Source organism: Simochromis diagramma, unplaced genomic scaffold (assembly GCF_900408965.1).
Source record: "Simochromis diagramma unplaced genomic scaffold, fSimDia1.1 OVJJ01000576.1, whole genome shotgun sequence".
NCBI lineage: Eukaryota > Metazoa > Chordata > Actinopteri > Cichliformes > Cichlidae > Simochromis > Simochromis diagramma.
The window spans coordinates 369,034-394,999 of record NW_024387394.1 but is presented as its reverse complement, the minus strand read 5'-3'; the positions used below and the strand labels follow the sequence as shown (position 1 = coordinate 394,999).

The 25,966-nt window shown below is 45.6% G+C and overlaps 2 protein-coding genes across 2 annotated transcripts; both read right to left on the bottom strand.

Moving 5' to 3' along the window:
- Nucleotides 1-3,080: 3,080 nt before the first annotated feature.
- On the bottom strand, nt 3,081-7,487 carry LOC120720323 (potassium voltage-gated channel subfamily G member 3-like). The gene is made up of 2 exons (XM_040009941.1): nt 6,209-7,487; nt 3,081-5,718 (listed from the first exon to the last, which is right to left on the bottom strand). Exons 1-2 carry the CDS (start codon nt 6,775-6,777, stop codon nt 5,073-5,075), a joined length of 1,215 nt encoding a protein of 404 aa, XP_039865875.1. The 5' UTR covers nt 6,778-7,487; the 3' UTR covers nt 3,081-5,072.
- A 12,370-nt stretch (nt 7,488-19,857) lies between these two features.
- On the bottom strand, nt 19,858-25,560 carry prph2b (peripherin 2b (retinal degeneration, slow)). Its single transcript, XM_040009936.1, has 3 exons — nt 24,689-25,560; nt 22,749-22,995; nt 19,858-21,149 (listed from the first exon to the last, which is right to left on the bottom strand). Exons 1-3 carry the CDS (start codon nt 25,267-25,269, stop codon nt 20,949-20,951), a joined length of 1,029 nt encoding a protein of 342 aa, XP_039865870.1. The 5' UTR covers nt 25,270-25,560; the 3' UTR covers nt 19,858-20,948.
- Between the last annotated feature and the right edge of the window lie 406 nt (nt 25,561-25,966).

The window sequence follows — 25,966 nt, the reverse complement described above, 5'->3', positions numbered from 1 at the left end:
CAAACGCCTGAAATCTGCGTTAACGCACCAACTGTTAATTTATACTGAGCACTGAAAAGGTTTTACACAACCGCGCAGAGAGCGAGAGAATAGAATAGAAGAGAATATTCCACTAAGGAACTAGAAGTTAATTTAGAAAAGCGACAATTTTACTCAAGAATTAACTAAAATTAAACATTTCAAAATATATACTACACTCAAACCTCCGCCTGGAAATGAACTGAAACTGAATAAGGAAAAACTGAAAGCGTACCAGCCTCATCATCAGCCAGGTTTATAACCACAAAGGAGTCCAAACGAAGAATGAGCTCTGCAAACTAGACAGGAAATCTGAAAAACTCTGCAGGAAGTTTTGAAACTGCAAAAACTGAAGTTGTGATCTCTTCCCCCCAGTTTTAAAAGTGTTGTTGTTGTTGTTTTGCCTCACTGCTCCTTATGTTCTTGTGTTTATTTTCAGTCAGACTTTAAGACCACTGAAATGATCACATGACTGGAACAGAAATTAGGTGATAGAGTTTATTGATCGTATAATTATGAATTATTTGAAACACTCGGAACCCCAAAGAGCGGATAAATTTGTTTCTTTGTTTTTACTTGAGGCCCTAATGGATGAATGGGTTGCTAAATTTGGGAAAGAACTGACATGTATGTAAGTGGCATGTATGTTTTGACACCCTGTAGCGTAACCATGACAACAGCCAATCAGAGCTGCCTACTAATGTTTTTCATGGCCACGATTAACTTCCTGTCAGGCTGTCATGGTAATATGTCACATATCACTTATTTGAGGCCTTTGCCTTGCTGTTGCCAAGGAAACAGTGGCCTGGTGCTTTCTGTTGTCATGGTTACCGATGGTCAGCTGTGAGGATCAGCTGCAGTTTTGAAAAAACAATAACACAAACATAAAGCTTACAGCAGTGTGTGTGTGTGTGTTTGTGTTCCTGTCTAGCTATCTTTGTGAGCACCGAAATCTGCATTCTACTATACTTGTGTGAACCAGCAGTCACTTGTGAGGACACACACACCGGTCCTTTTTGAGGCTCAAAATGTGGTTTTAGTGTCAGGGTTACAATTAGATTATGGTTAGGTATAGGGTAAGGGTTAGGGTTAGGCATTCATTTTAATGGTTAGGATTAGGGTAAGGGGCTAGGGAAACCATTATGTCAATGAAGGTCCTCACTAAGATAGCTGAAAGGGCTTGTGTGTGTGTGTGTGTGTGTGTGTGTGTGTGATCTCTTACCCTGACATCTTGCTTCAAGTATCCTGTCACCATCTCCATGGCAACAGAGGGAGAACTATGGCACGCAGCAGCTTTGGAAGAACAAATGTGTGTAACATTTTAAAAAATCCTCCTCATTTTATTTTGAAAATCTCCTCCTGATCAATATTTCTAATAAACTCTATTTCAGAACCTTTCAGAATCTCAGCAAATAAAAGATGAGTAGAAAATGTGTGTGTGTGTCTTTCAAAGGTGTGTGTGAATAGAAACCTGCGTGTCCAAACTGAAAGCAGGATGTGTGTGTCTGAGCAGATGTGAAGGTCGTCAGATTAAAAGCGTGTTGAATGAATCAGACATGTTCATCGCCTCCGTGTGTGACATCATCAGTTTTTATTTGAGGGGAAACTCTTGGCTCAACTCCAGACACACCTGAGCTCAGTTAGCCCATTTAACCTCCGGGTGGGCTCAGGCTTTATTTAGCCCTGCACCGTCCCGATGATGATGGTGATGACGTTTGGTTCTTTCTAATGACCCCTGACCCCTCCTGAGGGCCGAATCCCTCAAAGGAGGTGTGAAGTGAGCGACACCTGAGGCTCTCCAGCCTCTCCGGGCTTTTGGACCGTTTTCCAGTCCTGTGGGAATCTTCGTGACTCTGAGCTGCAGAGATTTGAGGCTGCAGTTCTGTGGATGAAAATGACTGAAAATAGAAACTGCTGTTCCGCAGAGAGCAGCTGAACTCACTAAGCGTGCTCACTGAGCGTGCTCACTGAGTCATGTATCTAAACCTATGAGCATGCTACACTCACTGCAGCTGCTTCACTGAAATCACTGTGCGTCTAGTAAAAAAACATAAATTTTATCGTTCACAGCTGCTTCTAGGTCTAATTGACAAACTTACTTTCATTCAATAAGCTGATTGAGGTCAAAGTTCAGCAGAGAGGTTGATCTTATTTTAATTTTGTTTTTGTGGTTTTATTTTTTGGCAGCTCTTCACCAAACAAGAGCATTTAATGAAGGTTTTAAATTAATTCATGCTTTGATTTGAAATATAATTGCTTTGTATTTATTAGAATTTTTATTAAGGTGGCTGCAATGAAACCATCCAGGTGTTTTCAGGTGTGTTAGTTCATTGTAGACCAGGTTTGTTCTATCAAGCAGAACTCGGATCTGTTCTTGGTGAATGTTGGACTTTTTCAGGCTTTCTAATTGCAGCCAAGCGATGGAGGGTGAAGGGGGGAGGGTTTGATGGTCTCAGAATCTCTCTGATGCGGTTCTGTTGGTCCATCAGATGGTGATCTCCAGTAGGCAGTGAGGCAGTACACAGGAATAACAATGAAGTGTCCCGTCCAGGTCAGCACGCCTCCTGGTCTCTAGGAGAACTGTTTCACATCCAAATGGAGAGACAGAGGTTTGACAGGGAGGCCTGGGAATGTCCTGCTGCTTCCCAGTAGAACTGGAGGAGGGGGCTGGACACCTTTTGGAGGAAGAACACTGAGAGTAGTAGTTCTAAAACAGCTGGGTTTATTTGAGGAGTTTCCATCAGGTTTCAGAGCCCATCACAGCACAGAAACAGCTTTAGTGAAGGTTACAGGTGATCTTCTTATGGCTTCTGATCTCTCGCCTCTGTCAGTGCGCCCCAGGGCAGCTGTGGCTACAATGTAGCTTGCCATTGCCAGTGTGTGAATGTGTGTGTGAATGGGTGAATGACTGAATGTAGTGTAAAGCGCTTTGGGGTCCTTAGGGACTGAGTAAAGCGCTATACAAATGCAGGCCATTTACCATTTACCATCTCAGACTGGATTATAGATGGCAGACAGTTGGTGTCGTAAGCCCCACCCTCTGTTCAAAGATGGTTGTTCACAGTGGACATGCTTCCTTCACTCCATCTGTCTTCTCTGTCCAACATGTGGGCATTCTCAAAGAGTGACCTTTGACCTTTAGATGCAGATGAACAGCTGGCTGTTTGCTGTCTCAGATACTATATCCACTCATGAGAAACTGAGGGGGTTACCATAGACTGGATAAAAAATCTGCAGGAAGTTATTCCTGAAGACTGGGCGATGCTGGTGTTTATTCTCCCCACAGAATCATTTTACATTTGCTGATGTTTCTGCAAAACAAAAGACTGAAAGGTTCCTGTGCCTCGTCTCTATCTGCAGACCCGGCTAATAATAAGCTGAACTCTGCTCCTGTCTCTGATCAGCCACGTCCTTCAGAGATGCTCGACACGCTGCGTTCCTGTGAGAACTCACACACTCCGTGAATGTTTTCTCTGATTTAAGATTTGGAGTCACACGGCAGGAGGCGATGAACCACGCATGATTCATCACAAACTCGCTTTATTGTGACGACCTTCCCGCCTCCTCGCTGCTCTCGTCTCCTTCCAGCTCGCTCGGTTTGTTAACAGATGATTTAGAAAGAGTTTTTTTAAACTCAAAGAGAGGAGCTGATCCAAGGTCAGCTTCAGGCACCGAGGAGATCTCAGCCCAATCAGAATCAACTAATCACCATCAGCACACCACTTGGCATGTGCGTGCTTGGATTTAAAAACATCAAACTAACGTGATGTGTGACGTCACACACAAAGAACACAAACAAACGTTTGCTGAGAAAAGTTCACAAATGATTTATCATGAGATGGTCTCGGCTGTTCAGCTGCCATGTTACTGATTAGCTCTCACTCTGAGAACACGCCAGGAGAACCCGTCAGACACACACACACCCTCACAGCGTGTGGGTGTGTGTCCCCAGAGGACGGCTCAGCCGGATAGTAAAAATCTTGGGTCTCATGAGGCCCATGGTCTGTTGCTCTCACAGTTTGTCAGAAGCTCTGAGTGTGGACTTTCTCATCACTCAGGTGTTTCCAGGTTACTTCGTTCTTCGTCTTTATCTAGCTGAAACCTTCAGCATCTTCTCAGAGTCTCACCTGTAAAATATATGAAGAGGTTTTTTTTATATGTTTCAGCCTTTTGTCTGACCTTCTGACATGGACTCCACCTGTGACGCAGTGGGAGGAGCTTTAATGTCAGGTGTTTTGTGTGAATCCCATTGTAACTCTAATGTGAAAACCTGATTTCATTGTTATTGTATTTTGTGCAACGCTGAGACGATGTTTAAATGATGGACAGGTGGAGTCAGTCAGGTTTTCAGGTTTAACCTTTAATGAGCTGATGTGGTTTTCTGATCGAAATCAGGCAACAGAGGTCAGAGTTCATAAACACATGAGCTGCTGCCTAAATGGAGAGTTTGACATCTCTGGAGTAAAGGTCAAAGGTTAAAGGGGTCGCCTGTATAAGTGTACTTTGGTTCAAACCCTGCAGCATTTCACACAGAAGAAGAAGTAGTCAGATACTTCACACTCCGCCCGCTTCTCCATCCGGACATTCAAACCAAATGCTTTCAACACTTCAGCTGACTTGCTCTATGGTCATCATGGAAACAAAGGAGGGGTTCAATTATGCCACAGACCGCCGGGTTGCCTCTCATGCCTAACCTGAGGGGGCATCGCATGGTGTGAGTTTATCTCACCACCATTTCACTGTGTGAGCGCATTATTCCCCGACTCTTCTGAGCAACCTAACAGAACCTGACTGTCTGTGAGTTCAGTCCAAGATCGAATCAGGATGAGAAACTATCAAAGTAAAGTCACCTGAGTCCTGTTTGGACTTGAAAACAGCAAATGGAGGGTTAGGTTATGTTTCACTACACCCTGTATTCAGCCAATCACACACACTCACTCCGATGGAGGCGTCAGGGGAAAACTCAAGTTGCTTTTTGATCGGTCCGATCGATTGTATCCTTCTCATTGTGATGGAGCTGATGGCAGCGCCCCTCCTCAGCAGCAGGATGACGGTCAGTTGATGAATTCGCCCGACAGACTGCGGCCGCAGCGAGCTGAACGCATCTTCAGCTCGTGGTAGCACTGGACAAAGCTGTGATAGATGAAGGTGATGGGCAGCGCCAGCAGGACGATGCCGCTCACCACGCAGAGGCCTCCGAGCATGCGTCCCGCCACCGTCATCGGGTACATGTCCCCGTAGCCCACTGTGGTCATGGATATGATGACCCACCAGCAGGCAGCGGGGATACTGGCGTAGTCATGGTTTCCAGCCTCCAGGTCAAGGCCGTGCTCTAGCAGCTGAGCCAGCGCACTGAAGATCGCCATGGCAACACAGACAAAGACCAGGAGCATTACCATCTCACGATAGCAGCGACGAAGCGTCAGGCCAAGTGTCTGCAGGCCCATGAAGTGACGCGCCAGCTTGATAACCCAGAAGATCCGCATCATGCGAAGGACACGCAGTGTCACACCGGCTCGCTGGAGCTGCGAGTTCTCGCCCGTCAGGCTCGTCATGGCAACAGAGATGTAGTATGGCAGGATGGCCAGAAGGTCAATGATGTTCAGAGGCCGCTGAATGAAGTCCCACTTATCACGAGACACTAGGAAATGGACAATGCACTCTGCCGTGAACCAACCAATGCACACCGCCTCGATGATGCTGCAAGGGAGGGGCCAGAGGGGACAAATGAGAAAGCAGAGATAGACCAATGAGATGTTGCTGAAAATTAACAAATCACAGGTGGAGATGTCAGACAATCATTCACAATGGTTTCACACAGAAGGGGAGTTAAGTTATTCGTATTAGGTACACTGACAATGACGCAATGGTTAACACATTTGCTTGGTGAGCAAAAGGTTGCTGGTTTGATTCCAGCTGGAGACACAGATCCCTCTGCGGTTGTGTTGGGTAGCACATCTCACAGCCAACTCAAGCATGCAGAGCTACCACTGTGGCAAGAAGCTTTACACACACAGGAGCATGTACACTTTGTGACTTATCAGTCAATTATCAATAATCCGCTGCTGGTCCTGGTTGTGCTCCGAACCGAACCAGTTCTCTACCTGCTGCAGGTACCCGTCAGAACTGGACCGGGTCTGTCAGGGGCTGATTCTGAATAGTGCAGTGTGTGTGTCAGTGTGAGTCCTACCTTTGCTGTTCCAGCGCCGTCCAATCAGGTAAGGTGCTGGCACATAGCATCACCATGGAGATGACTACAAACAGCACTGACACTGAAGCAAGGAGCTGTGCAGCCAACGAGGACGTGGGCTCCTCAAATGTTCTCCTCATCTTCTCCAGCCAAGGATTCTGCGTAATCTCAGGGCCACGTCGCTCCTCCTCCTCCGGGAAGAAGTGCACGAGGGCGTCAGACATGCGGTCGTCCAGAAGACGCTGGCAGCACAGCTGCAGATCAGAGCTCTCCAGGCCCCAGTACAGCATCTCGTTGTAGAAGGAAAGCTCGCACATGTGTGGCACAAAGCGCAGTTTCCCGTGCTGCACGTACAGCATGATGAAACTGAAGGCCTCAGAGTGGCGGTCAAAGAAGAACTCATTGCGATCACGATCGTAGTCATCGCAGAGCTCAAGAAGCTCGCTCTCCGACACGCAGCGAAACAGTCGACTGAGTCTGCTGAGGGGGAGACGCCTCATCAGCTCCGCAGTGTAGGAGAACCTGCGGCCACCAACGTTCAGCGTGCAGAGGCTGCTGCCACATTTCATGTTTTCTCTGCGTGAGGAGGCGTTGCCGCAGTTCGTGCTGGAAACCTTCAGACTCCTGCGAGCGCAGCCAAGATGCTCCAAAGTTTCATGTCAGCAGCCAAAGAGTGCGAGAACGCTGTTGCTTCTCAAGTTTCCTCTTCAGATTAAAATGTCTTTGCAGCTTCAGTGAAAATGGAAGCGTGTCAGGAATGTAAAGAAGATCAAATGAGCAGTGACCCACTTTCATCGATTATTTTTAGTCAACCTCTGAGAAACTGAATCAATGCCATAGACAGATTTCCTGCTCAGCAGAAATCAGCGAGGATTCTCTTTGACTTCTGCTGCATCTCTGAGAGTGAAGAGCAGCAGCTCACCCTCCTCCTCCTCCTGTCAGAGAGGGGGAGGATCACTCGCTGATCCGAAGAGTCCGAGCCAGAGACACTTTATATCCCCCAAAATCTCCTTCCTGTGCTTCAGCATCTCCTCATCCTCTGCTGTTGATCTTCTTCCTCTTTAGCTGTCCTCATTTTCATCACATATTAAACATTTAATCCTCTTAATCATAATTTAATGTTTCAGTGCGCATCAAAGCATGTGTGCATAATGATTTTATGAACTCAGTAATAACCTGCAGAGCTGTGGAAAGGTTTCCCCCTGCTGGACACAGCTCATCATCATCATCATCATCATCATCATCATCATCATCATCCTCATCATCATCATTGGATTTTGGAGAAAACAAGGAACTACAGCCATGCAACAAAAAAGAATAAATATTAATAAATGCCTGTACAAGTCTAAGTTGTTCCAAATGTTTTACGAGCTGTAACGGTGAAGGTGCCCTCTGAGCTTACGCTTAGTTTTCGATACACTCAGGAGCAGCTGATCGGCCGACCTGAGAGAACAGGAAGTAATGTGGGAAGAGATAATTAGAGCCTTTTAAAGCAATTCCAAAAGTGATCCTAAAATTTATAGGCGGCCAGTGGTTCCAGGTTAAAATGGGAGAAACATGCTTATAATTGTGTGTGCTGGTTCAAAGACATGCAGCAGCATTCTGTACTAACTGAAGATGAGCCACTGAAGAAGCACCAGCCCTCAAGCAAAGTTCATCCCAGTAGTCCAGCAGAATGGTAACAAAGGTGTGGATTACACTCTCAAAGTGCTGCCTGGAAAGAACTGGCTTTATTTTGGCCAGCTGCCTCAACTGGAAATAAAATAATTTTTCCACACTGGTTTGTAATAGTCAGCCTGATGTACTGGGCCAAGGAACAGATATCAACAAGGGTGTCAGAGTGATACCTGCAAACATCATCACTTCAGTCTTTTTCTCATTAAAATTGAAGAGGTTAAGGGCCTGGATGGCCTTTAAGTCTTCAACACACTTGAACAGCAGTCTAGCAGAATATGTTTCTGTCACGACGTAACTCTCTCCAGGTTGTTGGACACAGGTGCTACCAATGATGCCATGATGTACAAAACAACATAAAATAATCAATTTTTTTTACAGTAAGGCGTTCTCATAAAGCATATTATTCAACAACATAAACATTCACATTTTGACCTTTACAAAATGTTGACACATTCTGTGACTAACATATAAACAGCTCTGTCACAAAAAAACATCTTATTTTTCTAGCAACACATAAAATGCTAATTGCATACCTCAATGGCTGCATTAACGTGAAGGGAGCAATGACACTCACACTCTTTACCCACAGCTGGAAAACTTTGCTGCATGCATCTCCAAATCTCTACCACCCACTGAGAAAGGAAAACATGCTGCCCTCTACCGAGTGTGGCGTGTAACTTAAAATATCGTCAACTGTAAACAGATTGAACATTGTTTCCACCAATGTTTGTTTTAAAACCAACAATCTAAACATTACAATCTGATTTTTTAAACATGAAGTTGCTTATATATTGTAGCTTAAAAACATAAAATTAACTTAAAATGCATAAAGAACCTAGAACTTTTATTATCATTATACAGTTTCTTGCACAGTGAAGTTAGGCAGCAAGATCACAAAGGTCTGAAAGTAAAGAAAACAATATACAAAAAAAGAAAAAGAAAAACAAGCATTACAAGGGTATCGTACTAAAATATAATAAATAATAAATAAGGGTGGAAGGTCATTAAGGACATGGATCATCTGCACATCTGCTGAAATATTGCATAGGAGAAAAAAAATGGGAGCATAATAAATAGCAGCGACAGAGTGGCTGTATGACTGTATGGGAGAGGTCTGCTCACACTCTTGCATTAAGAGTTCTGAGATGGTTGAATGTTGGGGTGGGTACAGTTTCCTCTGCGTTGGGGTAGGGTGGGCTGCCCCGGGTCCTGTGGGGTTTGGCAGTGCTGCTACCGTAGGCCCCGGTGTGGATGGACCTGGGCTCCCTTGCCTTGGTGGGTACCAGAGGACGGGGGTGCCTACTGGGGTCAGCGGGGGAGCTGGCCCTAGGGAGGGGCATCCTCCCCTCCCTCCTTTTCCTCCCCATCCCTGGCTACCTCCCGCTCCACCACACTCACCCACACAGGTAGGGCCTTGGGGTGGGGGTGTGTCACCAGGGTGCAGGGGAGACATTCCCCCCCCCCCTCTGTCCCCTTCTGGCCACCTGTGCCTCAATTTTATCTCACAACTTAGACATCCACATTACTTACACTCTCATAACACACACATATATATAGGGCCTTGAGGGTGGGCACGTTAACGGCGTCCAGTGGACGGTCTGTGTGCTCAAACCTACCTCTGGCGCCGGTGCCCACCTCTCAATTTTAAATCCATGTAGACATTGAGGGTTCTCGGGAGGGGCCGCGCTAACACCTGCTGCTCTCTGGCAGCAGCACCATGCTCTCCCTTGTTTTAAATGCACTTTAGAACAACACGCAGCAACACTACACATGAGCGGGAGGAGGGAGGTATGGGGTCTTCACACACTCCCGTTCTCTACTAGCCATCGGGGCGGGGGGGCTGGGAGGAGATGTTGGCTGTCCGATTGGCCTCCCTGCTGCTGCGCAGCCTGGGACTGTCTGCTTGCCTCCACCCCGGGGGGAAGGGTAACATCTCTTGGGTCTGGGTTCTGGACCCAGGGTATAGAGTATGTTTGGGGAGTGTGATTGTGTGTACATGTCCATTTATGTCAATCCTTACGTTGGGTGAGTGCTGAGTGTTTGTATATGTGTGCATGAGGGTGGGAATGCATGTTTGTGTCTGTGTGTGCCTGTTTGTCTGTGTCTATATGTCAGGTCGGGTCTTAGACTCCACCTCTCTGGGAACTCCCAGGCCCTCCAAGGCCTATCTCCCCTCACCACACTCCCTGCCGGTGACTGATGCCGTCAGGGGTCGGTGCATTGGTGGTTCTTGGTGTCCGGGGCTGGGCACTCAGGTATGTACCAGCTCACTCCCGGTGGCTACCTGGCGGGGCCTGGCGCCTGTTGCTCGGTCAGGCCTCCTCCGGGGTGCGGGGGGCCCTCGGGCCTCCGGCCTCTGGGCCTGCGGCTCGGTTCACTCTGGCACACCTGGCTGCCGGCAGAGCCGGCGGGCACGCCGGTGCAGCCCCCTCTAGCTTCTTCTCGGTGGCTACTGGGTGACGCCTCGTCTGGGGATCCTCAGCCCTTCCCATGAGGGTGGCACGGATGCCCCTCCGGTGGTCCTCCTCAGGCTCTCGCACTCTGAGGCCTCTGGATGTCTGGGGCCTGGATCTCCTCCATGCCTTCTTCATGCCCTGGGGGACGGGGCTATGGCTCTCTACATCCTCTTGCAGACCATTACATGTGGAAACCATTTGAATACAAGCGCGCTGATCCACACAGGTGTGCACACGGATGTTCACTGCTCGTAGACTTAAATTACACCTTACTTGGCTGCTACTTCAAAGCACATTGTGTGCTGTCTGTCCTGCGTGCTGCACAACAACATTGAATATTTAGTATTTACTGCTGTTTACACTTAGCTAGATTAATGCGATGGTGTTGTGTTTAGTATGTTCCTTTGGGTTTTTTTTTGCTTGTTTTCTATTCTCAACAGGTGATCCAGGAGATTTTTTTTCCCTTTCTCACTGTCCCTCTCCCCTTCTGTTTTTCTTTTCCTTCCTCTTTCTCTCTCCCTTTCCTATCCCTCACTCATGTCTGTCCCGTCTGTAACAACTGAAAATAAAATAAAATAAATAATAAAAACAAAGGTCGATCAAATGGACCAATACGGCAATGCCACGATGATCCATTTGGCAAAATAAATCCATTGGGTATCCTTGTTGGTCCTCAGACAACAATTCTGACGGCTAAAGAACCAAATGGGACAGGCAAAAAAAAAAAAAAAAAAAAAAAAAAAGAGTTCTGACAGCCCACAGGAAGAAGCTGTTCTTTAGTCTGTTGGTTTTGCACCTGATGGATCTGAAGCTTTCTCCAGAAGCCAGGATGTTGAAGAGGTGGTGGTCAGGGTGGAGGGGGTCACGAGCTTGGCTACACTTTGGGCCAGCACCTTCCCTGGCTTGCCCGGTACTGGGTTGCCATGCCCCAAACCTCATGAATCCAACATATAATGTTGGAAGAAATCCACAGCAGACCTGACCACGTCTCCATGCTTTCCAGCATACACTTTTATTTTCTGCTTTGGCTCTCGGAGGAGGCGGACGCACTTTTTCTCCTCTCCCTTATCTTCCCTGCTTAGTTCTTATGTCCTTGTCTAGTCTCGTGTTTTTTGTATTACTTTCCCTGGAACACTCTCTCACAGTCTGTTTCTAAACCCTAAAGAGAATTATGGATTTGATCAACTGGTCTCTGAATGCTATTGACACCCTTTTCTCAACGAGAAGTCTGGGCTCGGGAGAGCCCGAGTGCCCTGGAGGGACTTTCCCTGCCGGATACACGATGGACGGGTGGCAGAACTGGAGGATCGTGTGCCTAGCGGGACTGTCGATCGAGGACGCTGAAGATATCTATCTGTTCGGAACCATGATAACAGGGTTCTTGCTGATCGGAGCTGGCTTGGCCCTGGCTTATCGGAGAATTAAGAAAGCGGAACTGGCTGTTCAAACCCCCCCAAGGCTGCCCGCTGGGATTGGAACGATGGGACGAGGCGCGACTTCTCAGAAAGGGCTGACTGAGTGCAGCATGGTTAAGCGCTTGGAGGCGCTTACAGCTGCAGTGAATGCTCAGAATAAGACCTCTGAGTGTATATTGGATTACATCAAGGAAAAGTCCACCCGGAACAACACCTCTGCGCGGAAGTTGGATTACATCTTGGAACAGCTGACTGCGGTTGTGAGGTCTCAGAATCTGCCCTTTGAGCAAAAGAATGACAACACCACGGAACTGAAGGTTAATAACATCATGGAGAAACTCGCGGCTATCCAACGGGAGATTGAGAGACCAGTGTCGGAGTTTTAAAGAACAGCTTGAAATTCTCATGAGTTGTTGCAAAAGAAAAATCACCATCATAATGCGGTTACCCCTTCGGTGCCAGCTGTGGGCTCAAGGCTGGAGCTGAACAAAAACTCCCTGATAACGACTGTGTTGAGTCTGTTCCTTCCCATATGGAAAAGATATATATAAATCTTATAAATTTTGTATCTGTCTTGTGTGAAACTTGTATGAAAAGCATATAAGAGTGAAAACAGATATAAGATCCCTTGAAAAATTATATAATGAAACTTGTATGTTTTGGATACTTACTAAAACAATGTATGAAAGTAATGAGAAATTGGCCACTACCATGAGTAACTCATGTAAGCCTTATATGATTTACTCATGAAAGTGGCCACTTTCATGAGTAATCACATATAAGTTTTTTGTCAGGGTCCCTGTGCCTACCCGGTCAGCTCAGTATGGCTACATATGTTTTTGTATTCTTTTTTTTGTTCCTGCTCTCTCCCTTCCCCCCTTTCCCTCCTCCCTCTGCCTGGGCGGAGCTCACCTGTGGGCTCCTGCCCTTGGCCCACGCACCTGTGGCTCATCACGAGTGATCCAGCTCCTTTATAAGATGGCAGCGCTGTGTTTCTCATCGCTGGACTGTTGCCGACCCTCGTCAGTGTAACCCCAGCTCAATTACTTCTAGAGTGCTTTCACAGCGATTTGCCTTACTATCCCTTCGTGTCTCTGTGTACAGATTCCCTGGACCAACCCCTGTGTTACCCGAGTGAGTGGAGTGTGAAGAGGAGTGGACGGAGTGTGTGTGTGTGTGTGACTATCGGCGTCTTTCCCGTTCGTGTGTGGACCCCCGGAGCCCGGCTTTCCCCTCACTTTTGTAAATAATCACCTGGTGTATCATAATAAAGACTCTTATGCTTTCAAGACCTAGAGCCTGCGCGTGAGTCCGTTCAGTCGCAGTGTGACATTTTTACTATTTCTTTTCCATATGGGTTCCCATTCCCTACAAGGCCACCAGGGTTGGCTGGAAGACTGTTTACTTAGCCTGGCAGGGCGAAGGACACTGTCTCAGCTGAACTATGGACACGCACACACATACATATACTGATACTGATAAGCACTCACCGACGCATCACCCTCCCTACCCCGGATCCAACGCTTACCTCCCCTCTGATGTGGACATCAGGTCAGTTGGAGGCGCAGTTGAAAGATTGCAGCGGTCCCAGATCAGGGGTCCGTTCTTCGTACCTCGCTTACTACATCCAAGATCAAATGACACATCCAAGATCAAATCATCGCGCTAACTTTGAGCTCGCTATTCCGGTTCTCCGAACACACCTGTTGTTGACGATTAGTATAGCTGGATGAAGTAATGTGAGATCACTGGGTGGCTTAACAGGGGCTACGCATCGATAGTAGAAACATTGATCGGCAACCCTTTGATTGGTCGGCGAAAATGTCGAAGGAGCGCGCTCAGTATTTTTCGGCAGCAGAACTCTTGATTGAGGGATATCAGGAGTTTCAGAGTTTAATTAAAACGCAAGGGAACACTGCAAAGGCTGCAAAATGCTGAATGCTGTTTGTTGATTACAGTTCAGCGTTTAACACAATAGTGCCCTGCAGACTGTTCACAAAGCTGAGGGATCTGGGACTTAACAGCCATCTGTGTGCATGGGTGTTGGACTTCCTCACTGGCAGAACTCAGGTGGTGAGGGTGGGCAGGTGCTTCTCCAACAGCATCACCATCAACACAGGAGCACCTCAGGGATGTGTCCTCTCGCCACTGCTCTACTCCCTCTACACTTCAGACTGTGTGGCCACCCATGGCTCCAACACCATTGTGAAGTTTGCTGACGACACAGTGGTGTTGGGTGCCATCTCCAACAACGATGAGGCGGCCTACATGGATGAAGTGAAGAATCTGGCATCGTGGTGTCAGGACAACCACCTCCAGCTGAACGTCAGCAAGACCAAGGAGCTGGTGGTGGTCTTCAGAAGGGGTCAGCACATAGACTACAAGCCCATCATCATCAATGGAGCTCCAGTGGAGAGGGTGCAGTCCTTCAAGTATCTTGGTGTCCACATCTCCTCAGACCTGACATGGTCTGCCCACATTCAGGTCCAGACCAAAAAGGCTAGGCAGCGCCTGTATCACCTACGACAACTGAGGAAGTTCAGGGTCTCTCCAAAGATCCTCAGGATTTTCTATACAGGCGCTGTGGAGAGCATCCTCACACAGAACATGACATCGTGGTTTGGGAACAGCTGTGTGAAGGACCAAAAAGCTCTCCAGAGAGTGATCCGTACAGCAGAACGCTGCTGCAGGATTGCTCTCCCCCCGCTTCAGGACACCTACACCAGGAGATGCCGGACTAGAGCAGCGCAGATACTGAAGGACCCGTCCCATCCTGGCAACAAACTGTTCCAACTTCTGCAATCTGGTAGAAGGTTCCTCATCTTCCAGGCAAGGACAGAGAGACTCAAGAGGAGCTTCTATCCCCAAGCCATCCGTGCCCTAAACACACACACCCGCCCTCTCACATCATCTATAATTGACTGAGACAGGACTCTTCCAGACACTAAACCAAGGCACAATGTACATTTCAAATTCCTTTAATTTTAAATATGTTTATATTGTCTCCTGTAAAATAGTCAGATGTCTATTCATATTAATATACAGAATTCACCTGCTTGCTGCTACTACTGCACATTCACCCAGTGTATATACTATATGTCTGTATATATATATATATATTAATGTTCTTCCTCTACACCCCCCCCCCCCAATTTTTGCACATGTCGAGGAGCGTGTCAGCCTACATTTCACTGTGTGTTATACTTGTATAACTATACATGTGACAAATAAAGAACCTTGAACCTTGAACCTTGAACCTTGAAAAGCAAGGAGAGAGGGCTGGCAGAAAGTTGCTGACAAATTAAACTCGTAAGTAATTTAATAATAATAATAATAATGGATTGGATTTATATAGCGCTTTTCAAGGCACCCAAAGCGCTTTACAATGCCACTATTCATTCACTCTCACATTCACACACTGGTGGAGGCAAGCTACGGTTGTAGCCACAGCTGCCCTGGGGCAGACTGACAGAAGCCAGGCTGCCATATCACGCCATCGGCCCCTCTGGCCAACACCAGTAGGCGGTAGGGTAAATTTATTATATTACACTATATTATATTATATTATATCATATTATATTATAGTATATTACATTATATCCTCTTTCACATTAGAGCCACGACAGGACCCACTAGAACATGGGAACAAGTAAAAGTGAAATAGAAGAATATTCTACAGAATGGTAATATTTATCACTTATATTGCTTTTAGTCTCTTGGAAAGAGACCGTGAAATAATCTGTTTGTTTATAACAGCAACCAAGAAAAGGGCAGAGCACAAAAAGACAGGTGGTGGTCCTGCACCCCCTCGTCAACAAGTTGGTTAAGTAAATAATACCCTCACGGGAAAGTCGATATCTCTCTATGAGCACACTGTCGCGCTGAGCTAAAGGATCCTGTCTATCCCGCAATATACGCTGAATTCTGAAAACTCTCCTTATCAATCTTGCACCTTCCGCAATGGGTGGCTCGCGTATACGGACAGGACATGGCTGCGACAGACTTCCCAAATCCACCTTCGCTTTTATAGCCGTGGTCTCTCATCTTGATTACACGAAGTAATTTACAATTACTACTCTAAAATATGAATTACATCTGAAATAATCAAATACATGAAATAGAATGATTAATAGTACATTTTCCTTTTTTTAGGAAATGACCTGTATGTATCTGTATGGAATCAATAAAAGAATCAAATACTGCATTAACTTTAGTTACATTGATAATATGTATTTATGGTAAAACAGTGGTAAAATATCACTATTGCTTTCGTATACATGACGCGGACATACTTGAGTGGCCGCGATCTAATCTTGTTTACATAAAGTAAACCTGCTCCCGAGCAGGTTTACGCTTACGGGTCTGTTGCTATGACAGCAAGTCCCGGATGAGCTTCGGAGAACCGAACGATCCAAGATCACGCGAAATCGTCAACAATCAAATCCAGCTAACTTACCGTATTTTCACGACCATAAGACGCACTGTACTAAAAGGCGCAGTCTCAGTTATGTGTGCCATTACCGTATTTAACACACACATAAGGCGCACTGGATCATAGGGCGCATACAAGTACCGTATGCGTATTTAAAAATAAAGCGGGAGCAAACCTGAGTTCGGTACCTTACTCACATTTCTATTACCGGTAATCGTCATCATCAACAACACACAAGCATACAAGTGTGCATATTTAAAAATAAAGCAGGAGCAAAACTGAGTTTGGTACTCACATTTTTATCATCAATCAAACCCATCGAAGTCCTCATCTGTGTCTGAATTGAACAGCTGCGCTAAATCTCCATCAAACATGCCAGGTTCACTTTCTTCACCGTCAGAGTCACTTTCCGTGCCGTGCGGCTCCTCGGAAATGATGCCGGCTTTTGCGAAAGCTCGAACAACAGTGCCAGCAGACATGTTAGCCCAAGCATCTACAATCCATTGGCAAATTGTGGCGTAACTCGCCCGGCGCTGCCTTCCACTCTTGGTGAAACTGTGGTCTCCATCGGTCATCCATCGCTCCCAGGCCGCTCGCAGCCTTACTTTGAACGGGCGGTTCACACCGATGCCCAGCGGCTGGAGTTCCTTTGTCAGGCCTCCCGGAATGACAGCAAGCTCACAGTTCATTTGTTTCACTAGTTTTTTCACATCGGCTGTGAGATGGGCACGCATAGAGTCACAGATTAAGAGCGATGGTGATGCGTGGAAAAAACCACCTGGTCTCCTTACATACACCTCCCTCAGCCACTCTTTCATCATTTCCTCATCCATCCAGCCCTTTTCATTTGCCTTAATGATGATTCCTGCTGGAAACTTCTCTTTAGGCAAAGTCTTTCGCTTAAAAATCACCATAGGCGGCAGTTTCTGTCCATTAGCATGGCAGCCAAGCACAACAGTAAAAGAAGACTTTTCATACCCCGTTGTGCGTATCGCTACCGTGCTGGTCCCCTTCTTCTCCACAGTGTGACTCACCGGGATGTCAAAAGTGAGCGGGACCTCGTCCATGTTAGTGATGTGGCTGGGCTGGATGTTTTTGTCGCTGTTGTGTTTGCTGCAGTAGGAGCGGAAGATGGCCAGCTTTTCCTTATAATCTGCTGGAAGTTGCTGCGCTACCGTAGTCCCGGTCCGGATGGAAAAATGGCACCGTTTCATAAAAAGTGAAAGTGAAACTGCTTTTAGCCGAATGGTGACCGTCGAAACGCTTCTCCCGCTCGTTCTTTGCTCGATGATCCACCGCTCGAGTCTTTCCTCCAACTCGGCCACACTTCACCCTTTAGCGTTCTCATGGTGTTCTCTACTACGTCCTCATTACAACACACAGGGCGCACTGCGCTATAGGGCGCGCCGTACTTTTTGAAGAAAATCTAAGACTTTTAAGTGCGCCTTATGGTCGTGAAAATATGGTACTTAGCGAGGTACGAAGAACGGACCCCAGATGTACACACTGGAACTCTTTCCCATGTTGCTTGTCTGTGTTTATTGTGTTATGGTGTGTTGATATCTGTGCATTCCTGTATTATCCTTTTGTGTTACACATTTCGATGTTTTTTTCCTTGCTACCTAGCCTGACCTGTCTCCCCAATGTGATGTTTGTGTATTGTATGTACGGTCGGCAAGGTCTGTCAGCTCTGTTGTGGGCAAAAGACCTGCAACTGAAAAATAAAGGCTATCTCATCATCATCTCATCTTTTATTTCTGGTTGCTGTTCTTTACACACACAGCTGCAGCTTTTCAGCTCGCAGCCGAGCACATCACCAGCAACAACAACCCTCAGACCGGACCCAGTTCTTCCTTTTATGCAGGTGAGGCGTGATTGCGGATGCCGTTCAGGTGTGTTCACCTCGCTGCAGCCGCGCCACTGACCACGCCCCGCCACAAATGTGTAAAACAGAAACTTCTGTTTTAACCAGAACTAATCATCAGGTCTTCACATCAGACCTGGTTCTGAATCCGTTCTCTCCACTTTAGCATATTTCATTCATGTTGAACTCCTTTATTGTCTCTCATTAATGTTCGTTTTTACACTTTTGTACGAAGTCTCCATTTTTTTCTGTTTCTCTAATCATGCTCAGACTGAGGCACTGTACTTTGGAACAGAGTTAGCATCACCTGTATTCTCGTTAACCTCCCACTGGGTAAAAGCATTGCGTGCTGCATTAAAAGGATCAAAGTTTAAATCGCTTCCTCAGCTTTGCTTTAATCTCTAACCTCTGAGTGGATCCTCATCTTCCCCAGTTCTCGACCGTCAGCTGACCCTCCTGTTCTTCAGTAGCTGGTAATACTGGTCCAACACGATAAACATTAGTTACAACCAGTCTGTGGCAAAGGTACTGGTGTGCAGGTTTTCAGGTTTTGGTTACACCATGCACTGACCAATGTACATTTTAAAAAGGCGGAAGATTCGAGGCAGAGTCCAGTCCATTTACACTGTCTGCAGTCAGCTAGTGCGGGGTAGGTTTGTGTTCGTATTGCTTCACGATGTCTACAGTGTCCTTTAAAGGACTTGGACTTGGCTCCATCTCTGGACCCCCCAGGTTCCTCTCTGCGTCACGGTCACTGTCTTTGACCTTTAGCTGATATAAACAGAGTTAATCTCCCTGTGAGCTGATTAACCATTTATCTGCTCAGGTGAGGTAATGAACTGCACATGTCACACAATGATGTATAACACTGGAAAAATACTGCAAGAAACTCCCCCCAAAAAACTATAAAAGAAAACTGTAAAAATATCACAATAAAAGCGATGGTACTAGTGATAAGACCAAAAAAGTAAAACAAAACACTGTAATAACAGCCCAAGGAACTTTAAATGACACATTTTTTTTTTTTATAAAGCACAATAAATACTGCAAGAAAAACACCAAAAAAAAACCCTGTAAAATATACTGCTAAAGATAGCTTGGAAAGAAAAGCTTCTTCAGTTGAACAGAAGAAGCTTCTCGGATGAGAGGTGAAACGTCTTCAAGCAACTTAAAGAAGTCCAGACGCTTTTCTTTCCAAGCTCCTTAGACTACGATGGCCTGGATGACTGAGAACCTTCACAGACATACTGCTAAAGATGTACTTACAAAAATGTAATGTGAATTTAATATAAGCTGTAAAACACTAAAGTATTTCACACCTGAACACCTAAGACAGCACAATAAAGACCAAAGCTGAAGGTTTTCTCACAGTACTTATAGATATCTAATAATATATAAATATATTTTTATGTTACGTGTTCCAAAGCTCTGTTTGATAAAAGATGAGTCAGACAGCTTGGTTTCAGTCACAATCTCTTTATAGGTTTTATCATACACAGAGAACTAGAAGCTCCAACCAACCCACAACAACTGACTGAAGACATCACTCTCTCCAAAGAAACAGAAACATATGATGCTCTATGCAGTGGACTTGGCTTTAACTACAAATCTGAGAGCAGATTTCTCTCCGACGTCATTTCCTGTCCCTTAAATGATCACAGGTTTCAGACCTTACAGAGAAAGAAAGCAATAAAGGAAACGCCTCATAACCAATCACACGATTGCCACAGCCCATTTTTCAACCTGAATTCAGTCTGCCGGGTGTTCTTTCTGGACATGTCACCCACACCTGCAGGAATAACCCATCTGTGACGGCATGTGTTGGACACAGCTTTGCTCCATTCGTTGTGCGGTTTGAAATCACACTAGGAGCATTTCGTCAGTGAGGGGTATTAAATTTTTTAAACTGCAGAGACAGTCAGTGCTGTTAACTCACCTGCTCAGTGCATAATGAACAGACCCAAGCAGAAACACACTTAATTTGTGTTAAGGTGAAGCATTCGGTAGCCATTTATCAACAAAGACGTGATAAGATGTTGACATTTAAAAAAAAAAAAAAAAAAAGAAAAATAACGACCACATCAAACTGACAAATGATCATTTTTATACCTGTAGTTTGTGTTTAGCTCTGTATACACCTGTGCACACCGGCCTTTATAATAATGTAAGATGTGCCGTTTCTGTTAGTCCTACATCAGTTACATTAACTTTACACCTGTATATACACCTGCATGTGCATGTTTCGTATACAGGCAATAAGTACAGCTGTGTGAACACCATCTGAGCCTCTGTACTGACAGGAGTTTTATACAGGTGTCATGCTGCTGTGTATGAACCTCTGTCATTGCTGCCTGCTCTCACAGATGGCAGCACTGGTACGTTGTGTGCTGCTTAGTGGTTTGTTCTCTCATGTTAAAGTCTCCAGTGATTGCTGGAGAAAGCCAGCAGAAATGACACACATTCAAACATCTGAATGTAAGAAATAACAACTAGGTTGATCTTTTTACACTAATGATGAGGTCAATGGATCCGTGCTGTCTTGGCTGTGTGCTCCCTGCTGGACAAACACGGAACTGCAACACTCAGACACATTGGTGGGAATAGACTCACTGGGACCGATGCTGTCTGATGGTCTAACCGCCGCCTGACAGGAACTGCTACTCTGAGAGGGGTGATGATGTTTTAATTACAGGAGCACGTTCCTCTTTTTTTAAAAATAAACTCTGTTTAACATATTTACAGAAAATATCGACATTCACAGGAACTTCAAATGTTCACATTAATGTGCATGTGTGGCTTATATACAGTTCTTTTCTCCCTCTTATGGGGGGAGAGATGGCATTTGAGGGGGGTGAAGAGAAGGGGAGACATCAGTCCTCTGTGGTGGGTTTGGCTATCAGGTGTTGGCCTCTGGAGCATCTCCGCCTTCCACCTGGTTGGTCCTCCCAAGGGTCTTCAATTTGGTGAGCAGATCGCTGAACGTCTCCTTGACGCCCTTCTCGAGCAGCCAGCCCTCACTCTCACACTCTGGGTTCTCCGGCTCTGCCATCGTCTCAAGCGCTGTGCTCAAGTACTTCAGCCCTGCCATGTCCACAGACTGACATAGACACACACAGCTCACATTTAGGGCAAATCCAGGAAAAACCCATCCAGCCAAGTACATGTAATATTTTATGACCTCATCATTTTAAGGTGAATCTCTGGTTCTGACCGAGTTTTAAATCCCTACAGTCCCCCCAGAGAACATTGTGGTGACAGGAATGTTGTTTGTGGTCATTTTTAGTTGGTATTAGTAGTTTTGTTTTGTGCTCATTTAACAGACTCTGTCAAAAGAAATGTGAAATTTTCTGTTAGAAGGCTTCAATACAATTTTGGGCCCTTTTATTTTCTTTAGCAGCACCCTAACGACAATTACACATTATTGTTTGCTTTGTTCAGAGAACAGCGTGAGAGCCTCCGAGTGGCAAATGGCAATATCATGAGCATACAGTCACACTCTGCTTTATTAAGATCATAGACCGAATTGCAAACTACAGAGAGCCTGGTACTGAACCCTGAGGCTCGCCCTTTAAACTGAGGAGTGAGGAAAAACTGAGTTCAGGATGTTGTTTTTTTTAACTTAAGCCTTTCAGGTCAAACATGTTGTTTTGACCCAGATTCCAACTCACTTCTCCCTCTCAGGAAGTGTCCCTCATCCTTATTTTCCCAGAATGCAACCTGCTGTTTCTGTGAACAGATTAACCCCCCAGAAATAGCTCCTTATCCTCAGTGAGCCTGACCACCACTTAATGTGACATTTCACCAGATGATCCACCTCAGGTCCTGAGTCACGTATGAGCACAACAGAAATCACACAGTCACAGCCACAACAGAAAAAGTCATGCAGAGAATGTGTGCGTTTTCATGATGCAGTTGGAGTTACACAGAGAATTTAAACAAAAACGGCCTTTTTAAATTGTGTGTGCCGTGTCGTGATACAGCAGCCGCTCAGGAACATCAGCACTAATGCTAATCCCACACTAATCAGTTATTCTGTTAACCTGCTCACTCCGCTGAATTTACTGCAGGGGCGCTGCTGCAATGATCTTGTTCTAAATCACAAGATTAGGAAGAGAACTTGGAGCCTGGATTCACCCGAGAGAGAAAGTCAAAGACTTAAGCCTGTTCACTTTGAACAAATGAGTTACAGCACCAAACACACATTCACTGATTTTTATTTTTTCCATTGCTTTTTCAAACAAAGCACCCGGCTTTAGAACAGCCACATGCCCGGTTTCTCCTGTACAATGTGAAGCTTTCATTAAAGCAGAAGGCAAATAAAGTGAAACTAACAAATCTGAGATGCATTGACAAGTTTGACATTAAAACAACAGAAGATATGCTTAGGTTAGGTTTCAGCCTTTCATTGTCTGCTTATTGAAATAATTTGTCAGACTAGATTTGATATGTTAGATGAGCAGAAGAGCAGCTGGAAACTGCTAATAAACTGTAGAGCAACGCTTTTTATTTCTGGGTCTCACGCGCCATCACAGCTTCTCAGACATTTGCAGATGGAGTATGTCACAGGACCAGGCTAGCTGTTTCCATTCAATTTTAGTCGTTATGTTGCAGCTTCAGATTTTCTAAGCTGAACATCTGAATCAAAGAGATGTCTGTTTGGCTGATTGGCTGCAGTGGAATGTGGGTGGGGTCTTACCTCCAGGATGATGGCAAAGAGGACAAAAACACCAATGCTGCTCATCAGGCTGCTGTAATAGGAGAAGAGGGCCTCAAGGCAGCCCCGGGTCCAGATGTTGAGCTCCTCTGTGCGGTGGTCATAGTCGTAATGAGCAGAGTTATTGGTCAGGTGGTGCTGGATGCAGGGCCGGGGGGACCCGGGGTTACAGCAGCTGAATGGGACGCTGTCCATCAGATACTTCCCCTCCACGTTACTCAGGACTCGACTGCAGGCCAAACACAGGTCAGAGGTCAAACATAGCCAGCCTGGGGACTGAGGAGAGATTAGCGACGACCCCCCCATTGCTCTGGAAATGGGTTAGTTAAATCTATGCTGAAATGGATGAATGGTTGCAGCACAGGTGACTCAAGACAAAAGTAAGCTAATAGGAACTATACGTTACTACAGAGACTAAACCAAAGATCAATAAAATACTGCAAGAAGTCGACCAATTTCCCTGAGTTCCTGAACTTTCAGAGAGGGTCACCCTATGAGCAAGAACCATGTGGAGGTGAAACACTCACTGGCCACTGTGGAGGAAGGCCTCCATAACAGTTATAATGTTTGCAAGGCTGTTTGCATGGAAAGTAAGAATTTCAAAAGAATCATAACTGAGCAGAACATCAGAGCCATAACTGAGAGGACCGTCAGCATACAGCTGCACTCTGCTTTAATAAGATTATTCACTGTGATGGAAAACTGTTGAGGACCAGGCACTGAATGCTGCAGAGGAAATGTCTCTTATGGCAGCCTTCAGCTCAATTTAAGTGGAAGTAAAGCCACGCAAATGTTTCATGACGACAGTGAAACTCACTACAGTCTGCACCTCTGGATGATTTATCTGCTCTCCAAATCTGAAAACTGGTTTGCCCTTTTGGAGGAAGGTCATTAAGAAGAAAATAAACTCTCCCTTTTCCTGTCACGTTTAAACTTGTTAGATTATCTTGGAGGGTGATGTCAAATTTAACCAATATGTTAAAAATATTGGTAAATTTGTCTATGGATGGTACTACCAGATGTGATCAAATTATCTGATAAAATCATCATTAAACGTTGCAGCTTTAGACTCAAAGTGAGAAAAGTAGAGTAGAGTACAAAATAGTCCATTAGACGTTTTAGTCAATCGGAAACCTTCGTATGGCAAGAGCATACAATATAATTTATATCCCACAATTCAACTCAGCAGAGACACTGATGGAGAATAAGACGGCTTCGTTCAAATATGAAGAACAGCGACATGTAAAGTTTTCACTTTGTCAGATGCAGTATGTTATTTAACTTGTTAATTGGTACAAGCTGTGGGTATGGCTTTAAGTTGGATCAATTATATTAGAGAGAGAAAATCTCTTTTAAACACATTAGAACAGAAAACAAAATAGTTACAGGTTTGCCACTATTTCAGAGCTGCAGCCAATCAGACGTGTTCATTTCTGATCAGAAGCTATGTTTCTTTAATGTCCGCTTTGCTGTGTTTAAGGATCAAGTGACAGATTAGAGTCTCAGAGGAGACGCCCCACACAAAGCTCCTAAACGTTGACTTTTACCTCCTTAAGACCTCTCTGATCCTCTGCTGAGCCCAATGTTTAATTCATCTGAGAAACTAATGAATAAAACCTGAGAAATTTAATTTAGAAATATCTGAGGTGCTCAGTTCAACGAGGAGCTGCTGATCAGACTTGCGTCGTGATCACAGAGACACTTTTCCCGAGGCTGCTGCTTTGTTAAAAATTGATGAGTTTGATTAAAATATAGAGGAATATTCAGATGGACAATTTCTATAGAATAATTATGGATTCATCTAATAGAATCAGGTGCCAGCTCTGTGTGTAAATTATTAAACAGCAGATACATTATCCAACAACATCGATAACTTTTCAATAATGGCTCCACGTGACCGGCCACCCCGCTCAGATACTCACTCTTTGACCACATCGTTGCTCATGTCCAGGTAGCGGTTGCTGATCCACTGAACCTCAAACCAATCCCTGAAATTGTTGTTCCCGCAGCAGTGGAACTCGATCTGCGTCATGTCCAGCGTCCTCTTCATGAAGCAGCGCCCTGGCGTGTCCGTGTCCTTGTAAAACCGGATGGCGTAACTCAGGCCCTCGGCCAGTGTCAGGTATACGGAGAACTGCATAAGGAAGCAGAGCAGCGACACGAGTACCAGCAACACGTTGAAGCCACAGCACAGCAGCAAATATGTCTTCAACATCGGCTTCCACTTGGAGAACTTGATGGGATCCAGAGAGTCATGGCACACCTTCCCTCCGAAGGCATTAAGGCCGCAAGCCAGCAATCCCACCAGAATCAGCAGGTTGGGCACCAGGTGGCTCTCGTTGTTGTCCATCATCTCACTTCTCTTCCGCAGCTCAATCTTGAAGAAGATGCCGAGGCTGAAGATGAGGATCCCTGCGATGACTGAAAACCAGTAGAGCATCCATAGACCCTGAGCCAGCTTGACCCGCTTCTGCAGGTTGAACTTCACCGGCATGAAAGGCATTTTAGCAACTCTGAGAATTCAAACAGACACTGAGGGTCAGGATTCAATAAGAAGCAGCTGCAGTTCAGACTCAGATTCAGAGCTTTACTCGTGAAAAAACAACATCTACTGGTTTCAGGCCCATAATGCTGAGCTGCAAGGGGGGACAGTCCATGTTACTGAGGGAGCAGAGGAGTCCACCATCAAACACTGCACAATATTCACACAGACCAAGTGAGTATTTCCTGCAGGATGTATGGAGGTGTGAATGCGAGCGTGCGGCAGCTCGTCATCCTAAAGCCTCCTGAGCTCATTATCAGCAGATCAGCTGCTGCCTCTAATCCCTCCTCTAACTCCTAATTGGTTTGATGTTAAGCAGCTGCTTCCTCCTCACTGTCACATGCTTCACTGAGCAGAGTTCACCTGCCTCACCTCAGGGCAGGGTAGTCTCAGTAAGCAGTCCAACAAACCTCCTGTGAGCAGGAGCCTGAACTCTGTTTAGTGAGAAAACTTGGATCTCCGTGGTAAAAGATGCTGTGCACATGCACTGAGCAGGTTACATTTGAGAGAACTTGAAAACCCAGAAACCCAGGGGAGCTCACTGTGCAGGTACACAGAGAGTTAGGCCATCTCACGGTCCTGGTGTTTTGTAGAGATCCCAAAGCAGAGACCGAATACAACAGAGCACTTCCCGATCTGAAGTCAGGCAGTGATTTTA

What these genes read in the sequence shown, in the direction of transcription:
- LOC120720323 (XM_040009941.1), bottom strand. Translation starts at nt 6,777, where the DNA reads ATGAAATGTGGCAGCAGCCTCTGCACGCTGAACGTTGGTGGCCGCAGG. An exon ending in ACGGCGCTGGAACAGCAAAG is followed by an intron (nt 5,719 to 6,208) that starts GTAGGACTCACA and finishes CCTCCCTTGCAG; the next exon opens with CATCATCGAGGCGGTGTGCA.
- prph2b (XM_040009936.1), bottom strand. Translation starts at nt 25,269, where the DNA reads ATGCCTTTCATGCCGGTGAAGTTCAACCTGCAGAAGCGGGTCAAGCTG. An exon ending in AGCAACGATGTGGTCAAAGA is followed by an intron (nt 22,996 to 24,688) that starts GTGAGTATCTGA and finishes TTTGGCCTGCAG; the next exon opens with TCGAGTCCTGAGTAACGTGG. An exon ending in TCTTTGCCATCATCCTGGAG is followed by an intron (nt 21,150 to 22,748) that starts GTAAGACCCCAC and finishes TGTCTATGTCAG; the next exon opens with TCTGTGGACATGGCAGGGCT.